Here is a 20,629-nt window from a genome sequence, read left to right as displayed (position 1 = left end):
GGTTCAAATTAGTGCACGCAGAATTACTGCAGCGTGAATTATATTTTCCAGTAATAACGTCTTACTTTCTCATTAGCACTAAACAAAGCTGTTCAATGCCCAGCTGATGATTTACTGCACTTTGAGTCAACCTTGCTAGTCTGAACGTAACACTTCATGCCTCTCTGCAAACTCAGATTTGTGGCTGGGCTTAAATCTGTGGTACCAACCGTGAATAATCTGTTGGAATGTTTTAAACAGGAGAGAGGCTGTTTACCACCTAACAGAACCCGAGTCATAACCTTCTTTTAATAAGTCATCGCTCATCTTCAAAAACTTCTCAACTCTCTTCTGCCTGCAAAGTGGCAGCCCCTCTCCACCGCCCACCCCAGCAGCGGGCGCCAAGTCCACTGGCAGGAAAAAGAAACAGACAAAGGAATTGCCGAGGTTTGCTACAGAGCGCGGCGTTAGGAATTACCATCTTTGACTGGCAGATCTTCCTGCTGTCCTGTCCTTCCATCTAAGAATGAGTCTACAAATTGGCAGTGATCTTCTCCATGGCCTCTCTGGTCTCCTATGTTATAAAATTTTCCTGAAAGCAAAGAAGCAGCAAAGTCAAAAATCCGTATCCAGTTTACTGAGGGCCATTTCCAAAAACCACCAGAGGCAATGGGCTGTGCTCTTGGTCTGTGGGGAAGCCAACGTGAGTGCTGCGATTCTTTTCCTCTCAAGCTCTGTAGCTGTAATTTGAACAGTACATCCACACGCCAAGTCCGGCGCTCGTGGCTGAAAGTGCCCCATTCCTGGCCAAAATCTGTGCCCGAATGTGTTTTCTCCCCCTCCTTACATTTCATACAGTAAGTGAAATTCTGTTATTGCCTAGAACCTCATCCTGATCCTATCAAAAATGAGGTAAGTTTTGCGAGTGATCTGAATGGAAGGCAGGTTTGGTTCCCCGTCAGGAAGCCCCCGGTACCCTCAAAGATATTTTAACAGACCACCTCATAACACAGCCAGGGCCTGTTTTATAAATCATCATATTTTTTACAACATGTATGTGCAAGTGATATCCTTTAACAGCTAGATGACCTCGGTATAGTAACTGCTTATCCAGAGCACGAAGTGTGCCCGCATGTTATTTGCAGGATCGCTTAAGCAGGACACTTGACTGCAACTGAGTAGAAAACAAGGTCTCGCGCACCCCATGCACCATGTGCTGACGGTCCGGGCTGTGCTGCTCCTGTTCACAAGAGGACTCGCAGTGAAGGAGTTCTGACAGAGATGCTTTTACTTACTGATTTGATTTGCAAGACATTAGTAAAATTCAGTTCAGAAGATGGAGGAAAGCACGGTATGTTTTCTTCCCAAGCCTCGTCAGGAAACAGTTCCAGCTGAACTTACCTCTTTCTCTCTTCCTTCTCTTAAACGAGAAACTTAGGTTTCTCTTACTCACGTTTTTCTAAGCTCCTCTCACAGCACTTGTTCTTAGCATGCTCAACCTTTGGTTGTGCGGTTGAAGGGAAAGGTGAGGGCACTTAGGAATCGGCTCGGTGCTCAGGTGTAGGCTGAGCAGGAAGTCCAGGTACTCGCTGGATGTTGGGTGTCCTGCAGCCTTGAGCGTGTGCCCTCATGGCCATTTGAGAGGCGGCGAGGTGGCTTACGATACTGCTCCCTGAAGTGCAATTAATACTAGAGCAGCCTGCCGATAAACTCTCTCGTCTTTTTGTGATCTGATCAATACTTTGCCAACAATCCTCATATCCAGTTGATGGTCTCTGTGCATGCAGTCCTTCTCTAGCTTTAGAAGATGATTTATTACTATCTAGTTTTGGCTGCAGGCATGTTTTTTCCATAGGGGAACTGGTCAGAGGGAGTTCCTCTCAGCAAGTTTTTGGTCTGAATTAAGAACATTCAGGCTGCCCAAAACAGGTTTTTATTTTTTTTCTTTTCTTTTTCCATGGCTGTTGAAGGTCACATTTAGAATTTATTTTCTTTCCTCCCCTCAATAAATACTTTTTTTTAGTGGCCTGCTTTTCTGGAATGCCTACAGTGACTGCTCTGGAGGACTGTTAAATGAGGTCAGCAGTAGATGCTGGTTTATAGAACAGTCCTGGCATGTGTAACGTAGATCAGTTTTTCTTCATGAGAGACAGAATAAACCAGATATTTTTATGGCTAAGACAATAACAGTAACTTCCAGATACACACACACTCTTCTGGCCTACAGCGTAACCTATGCATAATTCAAACAATTGCTATACATAAATTAGCAGCATCCTCAGTGACTATTAAATTCTTACTGCCCGATTCTTTCCACAGTAAAGGAAAACACTTAAAAACATTTAGCCAACAAATGAGGAGATTCTCTTTTGGGGATAGCGATTCTAGCATAAAGTAAATTAATTTTTTTTCCAGTGTTCCCTTATGGGTGGTCTTAAGAAAATTAGATACCATCTTTGTTTTATACATTGTGGATTTTGCTCTCTACAACTACCTGAAAGGAGGTTGTAGCGAGGTGGGAATTGGTCTCTTCTCCCAAGTTACAAGTGATAGAATGAGAGGAAATGGCTTCAAGCTGCATCGGGGAGGTTTAGGTTGGATAGTAGGAAAAATTTCTTTACTGCAAGAGTGGTCAGGCACTGGAACAGGCTGCCCAGAGAGGTGGTGGAGTCACCATCCCTGGAGGTGTTCAAAAAATGTGTAGATGTGGCCCTTCAGGGCACGGTTTAGGAGACACGGGGGTTTTGGGTTGGTGGTTGGACTTGATGATCCTAGAGGTCTTTTCCAACCTTAATGATTCTGTGATTCTATTCTATGAATTCTGCCACACTACTAGCATGAACTCTTGCTAAAAACCAGCACACAAAAGATAGGGTTGTTGGCTGCCTCATACAACGGCATTTGTACAATGCACCCAAATGTCAACATCACTACGCTGTTTAAATGGCAAGGCTTCGGAAGGCACATTCAGCGCACAGCGGCACTCGGACCTCAGCGCAGCCCTTCACTGCCGGCACACGGGTTGCCCAGCTGGCTGGTGCTGCCGCCGGCCTCGGGGGCACGATGAGACAAGGTGTGGCAGTGAAACACGCCAGAACAGAATTTGGCTTCAAACTGGAAACGTTCTCACTCGCATATAGGGGCTTGTGCCATGACGGTCTCACTTGGGAAACGGGGGAAAAGCAGCTTTCCTTCTACATAAATATTTCAATTCTTTCAAATATTATGACAACTGGTCAGCACTGGTCGTAACAATTCAAGTGCAAGAACCAAGCTTAGCAAGTATAATGAACACAATGAGGCTACCATGATCTTTCTCCAGCCAAGTTAAATCACCACCCTTCCAGCAAGAACAAAAACAATCTAATGAAAATAGGAAAATGGGCTCCCGATATATTAAACTTTTCTTCTAAGATTGAAGTAGCTTTCACTGCAGCGTTAATTCACTTGATTTAGGGCTGAAGTCTAGTCCTGCTAGATTAGCGCTGCTATTTCCTCTTCTGGCTGGCTTTGTGATACACTCCGCCTCATTGCCAGTGTTTGTCATTTGATCACAGCTGGTTAGTACAGCAACAGTTGAATGAATGATACCTCTGTTCAAAATAGTCTCTTTTATTCACGTAATTGCCAAGATATTATTTACGTATGAGGTATTGTACTTACTATTAATGGCAGGGCTTTCCTTCCTTGTCTGCTCATGGGAGAGTGGTGCAAGGCTGGGCAGCTTAAAATTCTATCGGTAAGGGCTGTCCTACACTCCCCTCCTCTTTTCTTTCCATGTTCCTGCATACAGAGGCCAGAGCCCTGCTCCTGTGGGGTGCTGAGCTCTGAGATGGGGCGACGTTGGGTTATGAAAGTTGATGCTTTCAGCCACAGTTTCTCCTAGTTAATCCAATCCCATGGGATGAACACACTGCCTAACTTGCACTCAGAACACATTTCCCGTACACGGTTGTGCTCTGGATGCCATGCTAATGCCATTGTGATAGAGTTGTCCATGCAGCTCTGATAAAAGACCTCATACGGAAGAAAGCCAGGAGCTTGGGATGGATTATAAGAAGTTAAAATATATTTCTAAATGTAGCTTGTACAATCTACATAAGGCACAAAGTTCTGCTTGAGTATAAACTAACCAAAAAACATTTTTTTACAGGATGTTTCCCCAGCTTATGCCTAACATGTGTCACTTGATTCAGGTCTTAAATGCATCACACTCTAGTGACCTTAAGACACGGAACAAAACTTGAAGATAAGGCCAGGAGGCTGCTGTTGGTAGTAAAACATAATACAAGAAAAAGAAGGGGGGTGTGTGTGTGTGGTTAGAAATAAATTATAAGCAAAAATGGGGAATGTGAAAACAAAACAAAAACGTCAAAGCAGGTCAATAAAACCTGTTGACTAGTGTTGAAGTCATGTATTTATAAGCCTCACAGGAATGAAGTAACAAGATGTTTACCAAATGGGATGGGAATGACTGCGTCTAATCCCGGTCTAAAATTAGTCCTAATCCTCTAATCAAGAACAATTCCAGGCCACCCTTTAAATATAAATTTGGCACCTTTACAATATGCTATTCACTGGCGAGACCTGATCTTTATCAATTTTCTGTATGACCCCCAGCATACCAACAGGTACTTAAAATCAGGTGATCACCACAGAGAAGGCCTGAGTCTGAAAAGTTGGTATCAAACCATCAATGATTACAGAGCACAAGCAGATGGCTGTTTATGATTAATCTGTCTGTGGACTAGAGTAAACATACCTGACCACACTTCAGCAGAGCTCGTCTCGTTAAACATCTCTAGTTCTGGAACCACAATATCTTTAAGGCGTGTATAATGTGGACAACACTGATTTGAATGTCTCTTACCTGTAAGTGAATCACTGAGGTATATCTTGTATCTCAAAGAATTACACAGCTGCACACCTACAAACTTCTTATACCAAGTCCTCTTTACGTATTGTTTCCCTTTGCATTCTGAATAGTTGTCCGAATTGAATGGGATTTCAGTCCAGATGGCATCTTTTCCCACTGCAGGAGAGGAAGAAAGAGGCTGAAGTATGATGCTGCATACAAAATTAGGTACAACAAATATATTCAAATAAATAGAACTAGAAACCTCGATGAAGCAAAATGCACCACGGCACCAGTCACTTGCATTTTGAACATGACAGATATTTCAGGGAAGCACCAAAAGGTGCAGATATGATTGATGCAGTGAACTGCTTCTGCTCCGTGTGTGTTTGGGGGGGTGCCATTTTGGAATAAGCTCATTCTAGGGCCTTGTTAGGGGGACAACGTCTGTGCGTTGGCAAAACTCTCATTTACAAAGTGTGTGATACAGTCACTGTTCTTTGGTGGGTTCAAGCCAGGACAGTCAACATGCAGCAAACTGTATGTGATTTAACAAAAATACGCATAAAAATTAAGTGTCATGAATCCCGTGGAAAGAAATGGGGTCTCAGTGTTTGTCAAAGCGATGCCCGTTACAAATGCGAAAAGCAGCCCAATTTGCTCAAGCAATCTCAGCTGTTCTTCAAAAGCTCAGTTCACCTCCCACTGAAGACAGCAAGAGTCTTGTAAGTGGCCTAAAGCAGAGCTGGCTCAAGCCTTCAGAAGCAGAAATTTTTTCTAAAACAGAATGGCAGGTACATACTATCCTCTGAGTCGTGCTCTGTTAACTCGCTTAAGAAGTATGGAGTAGTTTATTCATTTTACAGAGCTTTCTTTTGCTTTATTGAGAAGGCTGAGAAAATATGAGGCTGTCCTCAGCTCATTCGTGTACATTGGTATGAAGCCATCCCAGCTGCCGTGGGAGCACCACATCACGTTCACTGCGTTCCGCTCAGGTAAACAAGCAGCCTGGCATGAATTCCTTACCAGGGGTATGGGTGGCGGGAGTGAAATCATGTGCGAATGCTGTTTGATTCCATAACTCATTCAATTGGTGCGGTACAGCCGCCCTCCTTGTAAAATCATGCTATCTCATTTCTGAAAAAATTCCTGATCAGAAGACACTATACTACACATAAAAGACTTACTTGAAATTGGCTCGCTCACTCTTGGGTCCGCTGGGGGAAGAAAGCAAACACGCAGTCAGACACTGTAAAATGAACTTTCCCAATATTTCAATGGAAAAGCATTGGTCAGTGATTTTCTACAGTTGACATAGGCTGTAATGTGTGAAACAAAGAGTTTTGGACGCAAAGTTCACTTCTGTATTGAATTAAATTAAATGAAAATAAATATATTTCTTATGTGAAACTACAGTGTCGATGAGCTTTTAGAAGTTTTTCTTATGGGACAATACCCATCAAACACAGTTCTCATAAAAAGAAGAGTTTAAACCTGTAACCAGCAGAAACCAATTCTACTGCATCTTTGTTAAAATTTCAATTTCAGAATTTACATAATAAAAAGGACCCCTCTGTAATACTTGCCACACAAAACGTGGCTATGAAAGCCCAAAAGTGAGACATGGGTGTGTGCAATTAAGAAAAAAATACAACTGTATGCTTAATTTGTCCAAGCTAAACAGGAGACAGAACATAAGCCTTGTCATTCATGAGAACTGCACTTGGCATAAACATTTTTTTCAGTTTTAACTATCTAGGATTACAAAGAGTATATTCATGGTTTTTAAATATGTGTGGCATAGTCTGAACTCCTCCCTGGCTAATCCCTTGCTCAGCCAAAACTCTCATCCGTCAGTGACAGCACTTGATGAGGACTATTATATTATTAGACCTGGCTCAAAACGCAGATTGACAAAGTCCTTTTAAAAAGGCTACATCTATTTTGTGTTTTATTTGGTCCTAAAGTACTATCAAGCAATAAACACTTCTACACAAAGATGGTATCTTTCTTGTATAAAGTCAACAAGTCAGCCATAGTTAGCCTCATGGGGAACTAAAATAGGCAAAGCAGAGGCACTCCCTGATTCTCACCTCTGAGTCAGATAGGACTTAACTTGGGAACCAACAAAACGTCAAAACAGGCTTGTGTACACCTATTAAACGGTTTCACAGGAGAGTAAACAGGATGGAAGAGGACATACTGGGACATCGACTTTCCTCAACTCAAGCCTTATTTCAGCCAAAAGACATCACTATTATACAGCAGCCTGACAGAACAGGTAGCAAAAGTGTCTACAAACACACCAGCCCAAAGAAAAACCTTATGTTCCCCATCCAGAAGTCATTAATGAGTTTGATAGATACAAAAAGTTCAGGAGTATTAATCTTAAATGACTGAGCCTTCTCTAAGGATGAAGGTAGTTTCTTTATAATGAACACCAGATGAACTCTCTGTGCTCCTGTTTTTTCCTCCTGCAGCCCGGCCATCCTAAATCCTCACACAATATAGCCCTGGTCTCAGGCTGACCTTCCAGGCACTACCGTAACATGCTCAGAAGTAAAAAGCCAATCTGGAGCTAGTAAAGAGCAAGACCAAGCACACAAAAATGAAGCAAGAGAGCCTTTTGTATGTCCCACAAACATGGATACTAGAGCCACTGTAAAAGATGGTTAGGCCTTTGGAAGTTCTTACCTGATTCAGTACTGAATGCCACAACATTGCTACTTGGACCTTCACCAAGAGGGTTTCTAGGTTTCACGTGGAATTCATAACTGGGGAATAAAATAGAAGAGAGGAAAATTTTGCAAACCAAGCATTCTTTCGGAGTCTGGAGCAATTAAACTGCCAACACACACCTTGGTGCTACTCGCCTCTTGGAGAAGAACAAAAAGGCCTCGTTTCTTGCTCTGAAAACAGTGAGACATTCTTTGTCCTAACTACGTAAGGCCTCTCTGAACACATAATTTACCAGTCCTTTTGATAAGTCTTTGCACACATACTATTAACGTTTGATTTAATGCGCCACTGATTTAAGCCTGTCTCCTGTCACACATGCAGCTTCAGTTCTGGCAAAGGGACCAGTTCAGGTGAGGCCAGAAGCAATCTGATAAACAGAGATTGAGTAAAGCATGTTGCTATTTATTGGCACATTTTTCATTCATAAGAACACAAACTTCCAATTCAGTGCCTCTCAGGCCCACCAACAGTGACAGACAGGGCCAGTGGTGAAACACTGGGCGTGTCTTCCAGGACAGGAGCTCAGCCAAGACAAAGATCCAATTGCTTGATTATATGTTAATAGTAAATATATGAAGCAATGAAAAGAGATTGTGCAGCAGCATCTCTTTCTGATCTTTTCATAGTAACGTCGCACAACACCAGTGTGTATTGCAGTTATCTCGTGATCTCTTTTCATCACAGCTGTGTCGGGAACCAAACACAGTGCTATGATAACAGAACAAGATTGAAGGAAAAAAATCCCAGCCAGGCTCCTCTGCTTAAGCCTCTCCCACCCCTCAATATTTGATTAACCGTGATGGATAGGCAAGACAAGGTGGTTCCTAGCTCTGCAGCTCAGCTGAAACTTACGCTTTCACTTGGAAGCTCTAGGGTAACAGCTATGGAAAGGCAGTTGCAAAACTAAAAACGTTACACAGAAGACATCAGACGGATAAGGCAGGAGTAACAAGGGTGGGTACTGGACCCACTAAGATCTTACATCAAGGGCAGAGCGAGGAACAGACTTGAGGTTTCCTTCCTCCCAGTACACACTATCCCAGCAAGCCGCTTCTCATCTCTGCTGGCTCCAATGCTGGCAGCACCTGGGAATTTCTCACTGCTCAGCAACAGCTCAGTGCCTCCCTGTAGCACCTGCATGCCCTCCATGCCAAAGCACCCTGATGAACACATGTATATACCCCACCAACAGCACCCTCTTCATGTCTTCCCCATGAGCTATACGCAATAATCTGTCCCATGCATGCCACCTACAGAGAAATGCTTCATATGCTTTGTGCGCATGGTGAAACTCTCTTTACACAGAGCATTTTTTCATCAGCAAGAGAGATCCATAGGACATGAGTCAAAAGGACTGTAGACCTGGAAAATGGGCCCTAACTTAGAGACTAAACACAGAGCAAAATGAGAATCCCAGAAGTGGGCAATTAAACATCCAGCTCTTGACTCGTGAAGGATCACTTACCAATGATAACTTGGTAGGTCATGACTATAACATAGCATTGTAAAGTATTGCTGAAATTGTTTCCAAACAGCAATTTTTCTGAAGAAAAAAACCCACCTTACCAGTCTGCACAGTTGGAAATTTGTAAACTCCATTTGCAAGTCCCTACAAGAGACAGAATAATTCAATCCAAACTTTGGATTATCTCTCATTGCTTCTTGGCTCCTGCAAAACCTGAACAGCTCTCTAATTAACCTCAGTGGACTAATCATGCAGTACCCTACAACTGTTTTCCATCCACAGCACTTCTAAGATAATATTTAACTTTGAAATTGCTTACATAAGCAACTGCCTTTATTTCTAGGGTTTTCTTTTCTTTTTTAAGGGGAAAACTTACAAAGATTGATATGCTGAACAGATGCATTGTGGATAATTAGTGGACATTTCTAAGTGAAACATGGGCTTGTTTTGAACTTTAAAAAGCCTATTTGAAGGAATCTGAACATTTATTCAAAAGAGCTGCAAGACCATTTTGAGCAACTCACATTACCCTACTGTAGGAAGGAGACGTTAAATAAATAATAAATTAAATAATAACTTCTAGACACAAAATCTTCTTCATGATCAACTTCAAATTGTCTAAACAAATTCATACTTTTAAAACCTGGATCGAGCAGTTAATATTCACATTGGGCATGTAGTACAGTAACTTTTTTGGTCAAGAAGTATTCTCATCTGGTAGGAAAGGTGTTTACCCAGAGAACTGTAGCAGAGCAGTTGGAGATTCCTTCTGAAGAACCACTAAGCATAAATGAAGATTTGCTAATACATTGGGTGTTTTCAAGTAATAGCCAGAAGATATGTTTTGGACAATGTAGGAATTCATGCCTTCCTAGAGATAAAAGACTCCAAGGAAGTTTTCCTGCTTCCTCCACATGAAGAACACATTATCTAAAGCTATTATTGTAATTTTGATCACTGATAGCTCAACACGGCATGTCCTGTTGCTTTACTGGGAGTTTATGGTTTGGCCTTATGGATGATAATAATCTGTTCACATCCCTTTGTATGAAATCAAAAGGGAAATATGACAAGCACTGCCTAGGATTCCTGATCTAGTGTTTTTTGATTCCATAGGATTGGCTACAAGGAAAGGACAAAAACTGGTGGTGGATTCTGAAACAAATTTAAGTATTTTGCTGATTTTTGTACAAATATATTGTCCTTGAGAGCTGATATGCCCTACTTTGGATTGCATCAGGCAACATTCTTCAAAGGAAACAGTCCTGTTCCCAAAAACTTAAGTTCACAGAATCACAGAATCACAGGTTGGAAGGGACCTCAGAGATCATCTAGTCCAACCTTAAGTTGATGATTTTGGACCCATCAATTCTCTAACTCTATAAAAAGACCAAAACAAGAACTGAAGACTAAATATCTTCCAAGCAGTGTTTTTCAAATTGTGGTCTAGGGACCACTAGGTTCTCTGCAAAACATCAAACCACAGTTGGGAAAATTATGGCAAGATTAAAATAAAGAACTAAAATCTACACATAGAGACTTCAGCTCATGTAAACATACCAACAGAATTGGACAAAAGGAAAGTCATAAAGAAATGACCAAAGTTTAGCTTAGTGAATTCGGGGAGCCTCCTATTAATAATGTTAAAGAGCAAATTTTTTAAACTAAAATATATACAATTCTACAGTTTTGTGGTAGGTGTTTTTACAGGTGCCCAAGCATCACAGGCTCCTTTCCTCTGCCAGATTCAATCCTGAAACAATAGCAGTGGCTCCAACAGTACAAGAACAACAAACAACCACTTCTGGAGATGAAGCCAAGTAACTAGTTGACTGAAAACTGAAAGGGAGAGAAAGAGAAAGTTAGACTGACCTCATGATTTGATAGAATTTACAGATCTAACTGTAATTTTAAAGCTATGCTGTGGCTCTCTTCATAGAAAACCATTTAAATCCTCCCTTTTTATGAGTCAGGTGAAAGATCTCAAACATAAAAATAAAATTGTGAAAAAAGGGTACGTGCTGCAATCTTATGCACTTCCATACAAACCACAAGGGAGGGGGGGAAAATGCTTAGAGGTTGAAGAAAGTGTGTAGGGCAAAGTTAATAAAGGGAAATAAGAAAGCTGTATAAGGATTATCCCATGTCTACCTCTTAGCTAGACTTATTCATGGGAAACTGGAGTCTATATTCCATGTTTATATCCGTGTGCCTATGATGCCAAAGACTCTGCTACCCAATATATGCAACAATCTAACGTGTCATGCCTCTAACATCTTTAAGATTGCTATCCTACAAACTTTGGAGACTAGGCCTTCCAAATCCTCCCAAACTGCATAAGACAATAAAAGTCCTTGTGCAGATTAAATGGACTTGACTTACAGTAATTACTGTGCAGAGCATATTTTTCCACCATAGGAAATGGCTATTCCACATGGAAAGTTGGCAGATGCAGCTGCTCCTGCATTTTTCAAATCATGCAAAAGGAGAAGACTGAAGATTGCAGAACTGAAAATAGGTGAAGAGAGATTTTCACCATAATAGGAGGACTGGAGCAGCTGAGTACAGTCCTGGGACTTCAGGTCAATTGCTGGGGAGATGCTGGTGGTTAGATGACAATCAGGCAGGAGTGTCTCAATGTATAGAGCTTCTCTGTCTCTGCAGAGCATGCTTGGATAGCAGTATGATCAGACATAGCAAATAAAACTAGGTTTGAGAGAAGGGAATGAAAAAAGAAAGAAAAAAAGTGCTGGGCTTGTTTGAAAAGTCTTTGTCCTAATCAAGTAGGAAGAAGGGCTGAGAGAAATGGTAAATGCTTACCCATGAGCCCTGATATCAACAGCATTTAGTACAAAAATCTGTTACTTTAGTAATGAAGAGTACAAAAAACTCCAGCATTTTTTCTGCCACTTTCTGCATTTTTCTGCATTGCAACTTTCATCGTAGTTCTCATCTCTTGACCCTTGTGGTTAACAAGAGCTAAACTCTCTGCATCGGTAGGTTTTTGTTTTTTCTTGTCTGTGATTAGCACATTTTCGGTGCTAACTACAATACAAAACAACAGTAGATAATGGTAATAACAAGATGAGCAGGTAGGTATGAATTATTGTGTGTAAGTGCACAAAAGGTTATTCAGTAGAGGGTTGAAGACTTACTTGTTAAGGCCTTTGTGTAAATTATAGTAACGTTCTTTTTTTTGTTTCATACCTTTTGTAAGCTGTATGAATACAGTTTTGAAGGAAACCATCTACACACATTATAAAAACAGTTTGGTACATGAATATAGCCTGCACATTTCACACGTACTTCACAGTTTTGGTTGGTTGGTTGGGTTTTTTGATTTTGGGTTTTTTGGGGGTCTTGGAATTTTGGTGGTGGTTTTGTTTTTTTTTTTTAACATTTCCTGTTGTTTATATTCCTCAAGGAACCTCATGGCTGGAAATATACTTTGCCTTGGGACACAATCTAGCCCAAAAGTCCAAAAGAGACCACTCAAAATGTTTTTAAAAAGGAGAAAAATACATTTGAAATCACCAAATTACTTAACCAGGCAAAGAAGCAGTACCTAAAGGGAAGTTTTACAAAGCTGTGGAATGCAAGCATCACAGGCTTTTTATTTTTTATTAATACATCTTTTTTCTGTTAAAAATCTACACCAGCAGGCTGGTGAGAGACATCCTTTAATGGCTACCTGAACTGCCCTAGAGCTATTTGGCACATCTCTGACTGCAGTCTTAATATTTTCTTTACTACCTTCCAATTACTGCCAACACAAACATGCATGAGAACTGTTTTCAGCGATATTCAGCCTCTTTTTTGAAGTCTTGTACAGAAGTTAGTACTGCAAAGTTTCCTGGACACTAGTGGTATGTGGTATGAACTTAACTGCCCTTAAAGAAACCACCAGAATGAAAGAGGAAATGTCCACCTAATTAAAAAAAAATTATTTCAAGATAGGGCAGGAAAACAGAAAAAAGAACTACATATTTTGGCAGAGAAACCAGAAGAAATAGCAGGAAAAGTCAAAATGATACTATATCAGATGACTGGAAGACTTAAAAAAAAGAACAATTTTAAGGACGGAGAAAACTCCAAAACCAGTTAAACAAACAAAACCAAAACAACACCCCCCCACCCCTCACCCCCCTGCCCCTCCCCACCCCCCCCCAAAAAAAACACCAAAAAAACCAACCCAAACAAACCACCCTAAAATTCCTTTGGAAATGGGAAAGGTCATCTGGTCCAGGCCCCTTTTCAAGACAGGGCTGACCTAAAAGCTATGTTAGGTTGCTCAGGGTTGATCAACAACCACGATAGCTACAGACACTCAGTGCTTGAACATCAGCGTGAAAACTGAGTAGCTCAGTACTTGCTTCAGACTAACAAGAGGAAGGAAGGATGAATGGAATTTGGCTATTTCACTCATTTAACAAGTGAAGGACTAATTGAAGGGCAGAGATGGCAAAAACTGCGGAAAATTTGGTGTGTGTTTAACTGTAATACTGAAAACAGGGCTGAGTGAAATGTGACCTAGATCTCTAAAATTCTTGATATAATGTAAAGGGTAACAAAAGCTAACTGTAGTACAGAGTGGTAATCAATAGCTGTGTATATGTGATTATTAGATCACAGAAGCACATCTATAATAGAAGCTTTTCACCAGAAGACATTAGTAAACCAAGAGAAAGTTTTCCTCTTCAGGCACCAGTTATATCCAATTAACTATCTGTATAAGAAGGAGATATATATAGTTATTTAGCTCACATAGCATAATCACACTACATGCGCTTTGAGAGATTTCAGGTAAAAGTTACAATCAAAAGCAAAATACCTGATGAAATTAAACAGCATTCTAGATTGGACCTGGACAGCACCTTAGTGCCAGGAACAGTAGCAGTTTCAAAAACTGACCAAGAAAATAATGGATATCAAGATTTGAACTTTCCAGGTTACTTAAACTATCAGAAGTTTTCTAAGATGTGATAGTAAAACACTGCGAGCACCATATTTGGCAATTCTCCAGGTGAAAAAGAGGCCAGTGTACTCATCCTAAAAGGAAAAATCCTTTAAATGAATGTGATGTTGTCAACCGTCAGGCATGCCTTACTGTGAGACAACAGCACATGGAATATGGCATGGATACAGTGTGCTTTTTCTTGGTCAAAAAACCATAGGATCTCAATGCTCCAACAAAATTACATTGTACAGGAACCTTTAGAACTTTTTTTTTTTTGTTTTTAATCAAGCAGTTGTGTTGGCAAGCAGCTGGTTGTGCCACACATTTATTTAAAGGGTATCCTCACAGTTAGACAGATTTTCAAATCGCTATTTTACATTCATCTCAAGAGTCTCGATGTCTTGCAATCAAGTCACCATGAACACACAAAGTTGGCATATGTAAGATGAACAAGAGATACGACAAACTGCCATAATATATACAACTTTATTTGTTTAAAAGTAACCCTCACAAGTTGTTGTATGCCTATGAAAATCCATTTTCATTTCCATATTAGCATGGTATGAGTCTGTAAAACCAAATACTTGATAACTGTACTGAAAGTCAGAACTCCTTTTCTTTTTCAGCCAGTGCATTTTTTTTCTGGATCTAGTCACTTTTTAAACAGCTAAGTGGACACACAGAATACTACACAATAATCGTCTGATTCAGAGAAATTTGTGTCCCATTTAACTTCTATGTTTGTACTTACTGACAGTTGCAATCACACATGCAATTTTTCATGAGACTCTGTAAGAGTCTTTCATTGCTGACTGCCTAACACTGTCCAAATTTCTTAAATATTCAAAGTCTGGCCATTAGCTCCTAATCTTTAAAAGCTGCCTTGTCACAAGGCCAGCTCAAAGGAAGGCGGGTGTCTGGCTTACTGCAGAGCTTCCCAGAGGTGTAGCAGTATGACCTATCTGAAAGAAGAATGTGAAAGAGAAAAGCAAACAAACAGCATGATCTGGCAGGCTCAGATGCACCCAGTTTTCCCCTGCTGCTTGTTCTGCCCTCTTCACACTAAAGAGTTGTTTGCCTTGCTTCCCTCCCGCTGGGTGCGGACAATTAACTTTTTAGCTTCTGGGCTACGCACAAACATATCCTACCTAATTTACCTGAACAGGATGACGGACCTTGGGCAGCATGACTCCAGACCATCTTTACCATGTACTGCTCCTCAACAGCATACATCTGGAAAATTATAGGCTTGAACTGTCTTACTGCTATAGGATCTTTCTGGTTTAAGTTTACCCATGGAGACTGAGACACCACGTTCACAAACATTTTTATTCTGTTTGGGAAATGTTTGTTTAGGTCTGTCTGGTTTAGAACCGCCCTGAACTGTCTTCAGCTGTGGATGCACCAAACCTTCAGAGCAGCATAAGGGATTCACACAGCCTCACTGATGGCTTCAGGAAAGCTGGAAAAAAGAGACTCTCCAATTCAGCTTGTCAGCTTCTCCGAAGACTTTCAAGGCCAAGAGGTTCTTCCACAGTTAATCCACCTTCTGTTGCTGAGCATCTCTCTTTCCATATACTTGCTGGTAGTTTTGTAAATGTTGATCCTTTGAGAGAGGGATTTCTTTTTCTCTTCCAAGTTTCTTTTCCAGCTCCACCTCTTCTACAGATCTTCCTTTAAGGCTAGTTCTGGAAAAGTCTGCTTCCCAGTCTTAATGAATTGATGAATTTGCAGATGTTTCAGGGACTCTGTTAATAATTTACCGAGCTGTGTTTCATTGTCTTTATTCCTCCTATTTTCAGTCAGTTTTGTCCACAGGTCATTTTCTTCATCTAGCGAGCAATCAGCTCCTGACAGACATATGTCATTCCTTGCAACACTGATACTGTCTACATGATGCCAGCTATCTTAATCACTGTCTTATTTTCCTTGAATTTTGTGTGCCAACAAGTCTGGATTCAAAAGGTAACAGTAACAATTTCTTGTGCTTCTGCCAAAGCTCTCAAGGTGTCCTCAAAATTAGGAAACGCACATTTTGAAATGGGAGTTTAATCAAACAGAGCCACTCTGAGACCTGTGAGACTCGAGGGACATGCACCACTGCAATTTCTATCAAAGGCTGTCAATTTTGGGTGATGGCCTCCTGAATGCAGAAAGACTTTCATTGTCTTTCACTTCTGAGGTTGGGGTGGGGCGGATAAGGGTCATCACCCCATCAGGGAAAAGTGATTCCTTTATGTCTTAAGTCAGCCTCCACCAGTTAGTACTGATCTCATATCTAGCTTCTTGTAACAAAATCCACGCTCCAAAAGATGGACTTCTCCATGGTCTTTGGTCTGCTTTTGCTTACCAAAACCTGAAAGTCTTCTCATAGGATTGACAGAATTGTTACTAATTAAAGTTAAAAACCTTGTCTGCTCCTGCATAGCTCCCACCTTCCTTATGACCTTTCCAATGGTTCTAGCTGGGTCTGCCTGCCTCCGTCTTGCTTACCTTCTGAACAAAGAGCAGTCTAAAAATGCTTTTCTCTTTTCGCCATCTGGACATTGCTTTCAGCATCAAGAACTTTTCTTTGCTTCCATGACTTTTCTATACTTAACCAAATCCATCCCATTTCTCTGACCATATGTGACACGAAGAGTTTGAGTGTGTAATGGAAGAGAATCTCATCAATAACACGCAGTTCTTTTCAAGGATGCAACTGTATTATTTCAAAGCAGAACTAAAATGAAAACACAAACAGCATAGCCTGACGAGCTGAGGAGCCCTTACTGCCTTTCTTGCTCACTACTCCAGAAATAGATATTGGTTTGCTGTCTCTTCTAAGCCTTCTCAACTGATTGAGGAAGAGATAGAGGAAACTGATGTTTGGTCTCCTGTTGTATTGCTAACATATCCTAACTGCCTGGTAACAAGGCAGAACAACATAGCTGCAGTTCACCCTTTCACAAGCCACATGCCTTTAAGAAATAATACAGATATTCTTTAAGCAATACACAGCAATTCTAGCCCATCTTATGAGTTTTGGAGTCTCTCAAAAAAAGCTCTTTTTGAGTATCACAATTTCACATAGCCTGCCTTTTTCAGTTCCCTTTACTTCCCCTCCACTTTCTGCAATTGTTCCTCATTCCTCCTCCTAGGAGGTGCTTGTTCCAAGTACATAAACTAAGAACCGATACCCCAGATTAAACCACACATTGCCTAAAAATAAAGGTTCAAGATGGGTTCTATGCACAATTTTGTGGTGTGTTACCAATTTAAGGATAATAATAGGAAAATGCAGCTTACCTGAAACAGAAAAATGCAGTTACTAAAGCCAAATGGGCGGTCTTACAGGAACAACCACCCCACCCATGTAATTTATTAACTTTCTGATGCAATCAATAAGCAACACAAATAAAGGACAAGTGGCTTTCTTCCCTGCTCCAAATTTTAACACAAAGAAGACAAATAATTTTTGATGATTTTTTTTTTAAAGAAGAATGATAATGCTTATTTGGACAAGTTGCATGAGACACACAATATCAACTGGAATTCATTGACCCATTTTTAACTTGCCAGCTGTTTCAACACACTGAAAGAAAACTAACATATACAGGACAAATGTATCTTTGGCTCTCCGTGGTGGAATGCAATAGTCAAGCTTTGTACAGTGGCCCAACTTGCATTCCAGTATTTGAATGAACATCCATCTAAATAAGCAAGCAGCCTATATCAGACATGTTGAGCATCCTTAAACCCCAGAGACAATTATACATGCAAATCTTGATCTCACTTACCAGGTTAATATTTCTTGTATTTACCTTGTTTCTTTCTCTGCCAAATGCAAGAGATTTTTTGATAAAGCGCGGTACATTTTCTTACATTTGACTATTAATCTTTCTGATAGAACAGGACACTTCTGGAGTTTGTCCAGACCATAAATACTCTTGGAAATTTCCTAAAGATTCTTCAGATGTGTCTTATCTGTTAACTTAAAAGAAAGCAAACCCAAAGCATACCTTTTTCCTATCAGAACAGGAGTAAAACCAATCTGGTCTTACATATACATGTATTTTCATTTGACGTGCAGAGAGGTGACTGTCTAAATTAGTTGGATTAACTTAGAAAATAATTTTATTTAATTACCTTGTGTCAGGTTTTAGGTTTTCCACAGTAGAATGGGTTTGATTTGTAGTGATAATCGATTTCTCCTTTTCACCATCACTTGCTCCATTTTCAGTTGATACAACCTCATACTCTGGAAAATAACAGTAAAGAGAAATTTGTTTAAGTAAAAGTTCTTGCTTGAGCTTCTTCATTGCTCTCTCCTTTCTCAGCTGATTTCCACTCCTACTGTCTAATAGGCTGTAAGGACATCTTGTGTGAACCAGTCTGGACATTAGTATGCTAAAATGGTTAGGAAAGAGAGATCCAATTCCACGTTGCTGACAGCCTAGGCCCTCATCCTTCCTCATAATTCAGTTATGGGATAGAGGATACTCAACATCTCACCTCTGCCCAAAGGTACACTAGTAACAAAATTCCAAACACAAAAAATTATAAGCATTCTGCAGTTTGAATGAAAAAAGTATCAAAGATGAAAGTACAGTTTCTAAATGCTTAAACCTTGATTAACTTAAGACATATATTTTTAAGATTTCCAAAGGACACTGCCCAACTAGTTTGGATTGTGCACTTAGGGAGTCTGCCAGTTTAGAATGAAATAATTTTCATAAATTTATTTCTGTATTTATATGATTTATAGAGTCCCACTACTTGTCATCTCACCAGGATGTCTCATCAAGCACAAGCCATGCTCTGATCTGAGAGTGAAAAACAGATATTTGGGAAGAAGATATCCATTCAGTCGTAGCCCTGTCCAAGATACAGTCTCTCTCTAGCAGGCAAACCCTGTCCCGATTCATAACAACCTCTTCTAATAAACACACTGAGTATATTGCTAATTTTCCTTCCTTGGCAAAGAAATTCACAACCTCCCCAGCCCCTTCCTTTTCCCTCCCCAAACCTGTCTATAATACCAAGTGCAGCTTTGCTAATTGTAAGCTAGCAAAGGAGAATGTTTTCAAAGAACATTCACAATAAGCATGTAGATCTACAACACAATGAATAAAGTACTGTGAGGACAGAGACCACCTATCAACAGCTACAAAACATCTAGAAGACTACTTTCTTTCCTGTTTTTTCCTAATGATACTATGAATTTTTGAGTTCCAACTAAATGCTAGCAAGCTGTAGGGCTTTTTTTTTTGCTAAATTTTTTAGCCCTCAATAAAAGGAGACCCGTTTGTTGTCAACACAGAAAGATTAAGCACATGCAATGGGATTCAGGTGCTTACAGGAAAAAGACTCTTTTAGTTGTTGCTGGACTCTCAGATCCTCACTCCTAGTAAACGTAGGAGATGTGTATGTAAATGAGCATACACACAAATTGACCTGATTTTGACCTCAGTTGTGCAACTATGGCTTCCTTTGCACTCTTATGCAAAAAGCAGACATCAAAACCGCTGGGGTAAATTATGTAAGACAATGCAATTAAGTGAAAGTGCAGAGCAGCCCTAAAAATTATGTTCTAAAATTCCAGGCTTCTGAACCACAGCAATTCAATCTGAGCAATTATATACATGTATGCACATGTGAATTTCAGATTTACTGCAATAGTTTCAAAAGGGACCTCTACACAGCACCTTTTTATCTTTACTTTGTAATGGACTCAGAGCATATACAGAGCAACACAAGACTTTAAAATAGGTTTAGGAGTACATCAGAAAGTCAGCAGGAAGGAAGGAATTACTACTAATACTGAAGATTTCAAAACTTCCATGTTCAGAAATCCTCCCCTACAACAGTCACCCACGAACAACAGAAGACTGACCACTGCCTTTTAAAAACAAACTCATGAACCTGCAGGAATGGGTGTCTCAGATGAAAGTGTGTGAGGGAAGTAAGTAGAGGGCTTTTAGTAGAGATCATTTGTTCAAGTGGGACCCCAATGCAACGGCCAGACATTAGCATTGATAGCATGTATTTGTGTAAAACATAGCTGTGTTTTCTCTCTATGCATTTCCTTTTTTGGAAACAGAGATCTTTTCCTATACAGGCACCAAGGGCTGAGTGAACCATGGAGGAAAAAAAATACATGCAAAAGCCCTTATTTGCCCTAATTAAGCCTCATTAGAGAAATTATGCTTATTAGGAAGCATGGGAGAGAGTGTGGATATGCACTCCCTTAGGTACCTCCAGATAGAGAATGAGTAGGTAACTTTACAGGAATTCAATCTTTCTGCCTCTGCCAGCCCCAAGTCATTATGTCATTTGAACATTTTAATTCATTTAAGTTGGAAAAGAAAACACAGCACATGTGAATGGGCATGCAAACATATGCATGCGCACACGCACACACAAAGAACTACTGAGCACGTCCAGTACTCAGTGTGAAGTACTGCACTACATTTCTGTGGCAACTCAACAGAAGTAGCAGAGCACCAGCAAAATGGTCTTGGTTGCTGACATTTGCAGCCTTTATGAAAACAAGGAGTAAACTCGATCGCTGTTTTGGTTATTATTTGTCAGACCTTTCCATTACTGAAGTGCAATTTTATTTTTAGAAATACCCAATACGATGAAACCGCTT

General features: G+C 40.3%; 1 protein-coding gene across 1 annotated transcript in view; it reads right to left on the bottom strand.

Moving 5' to 3' along the window:
• ABI3BP (ABI family member 3 binding protein) overlaps positions 1-20,629 on the bottom strand; it is a 183,622-nt gene that overhangs the window by 2,920 nt on the left and 160,073 nt on the right. Inside the window, exons 60-64 of the mRNA XM_075105227.1 lie at positions 18,124-18,235; positions 7,529-7,608; positions 6,022-6,051; positions 4,850-5,011; positions 458-571 (exon numbers count right to left, since the gene is read on the bottom strand). Coding sequence (XP_074961328.1) covers positions 458-571; positions 4,850-5,011; positions 6,022-6,051; positions 7,529-7,608; positions 18,124-18,235 — 498 coding nt within the window. The remainder of the gene's footprint in view (positions 1-457; positions 572-4,849; positions 5,012-6,021; positions 6,052-7,528; positions 7,609-18,123; positions 18,236-20,629) is intronic.

The sequence above is a fragment of the Phalacrocorax aristotelis genome, chromosome 1 (genome assembly GCF_949628215.1).
Source record: "Phalacrocorax aristotelis chromosome 1, bGulAri2.1, whole genome shotgun sequence".
Lineage (NCBI taxonomy): Eukaryota > Metazoa > Chordata > Aves > Suliformes > Phalacrocoracidae > Phalacrocorax > Phalacrocorax aristotelis.
Note: the sequence above shows the minus strand (reverse complement) of the source record. Positions and strands in the feature narration are given on the sequence as shown.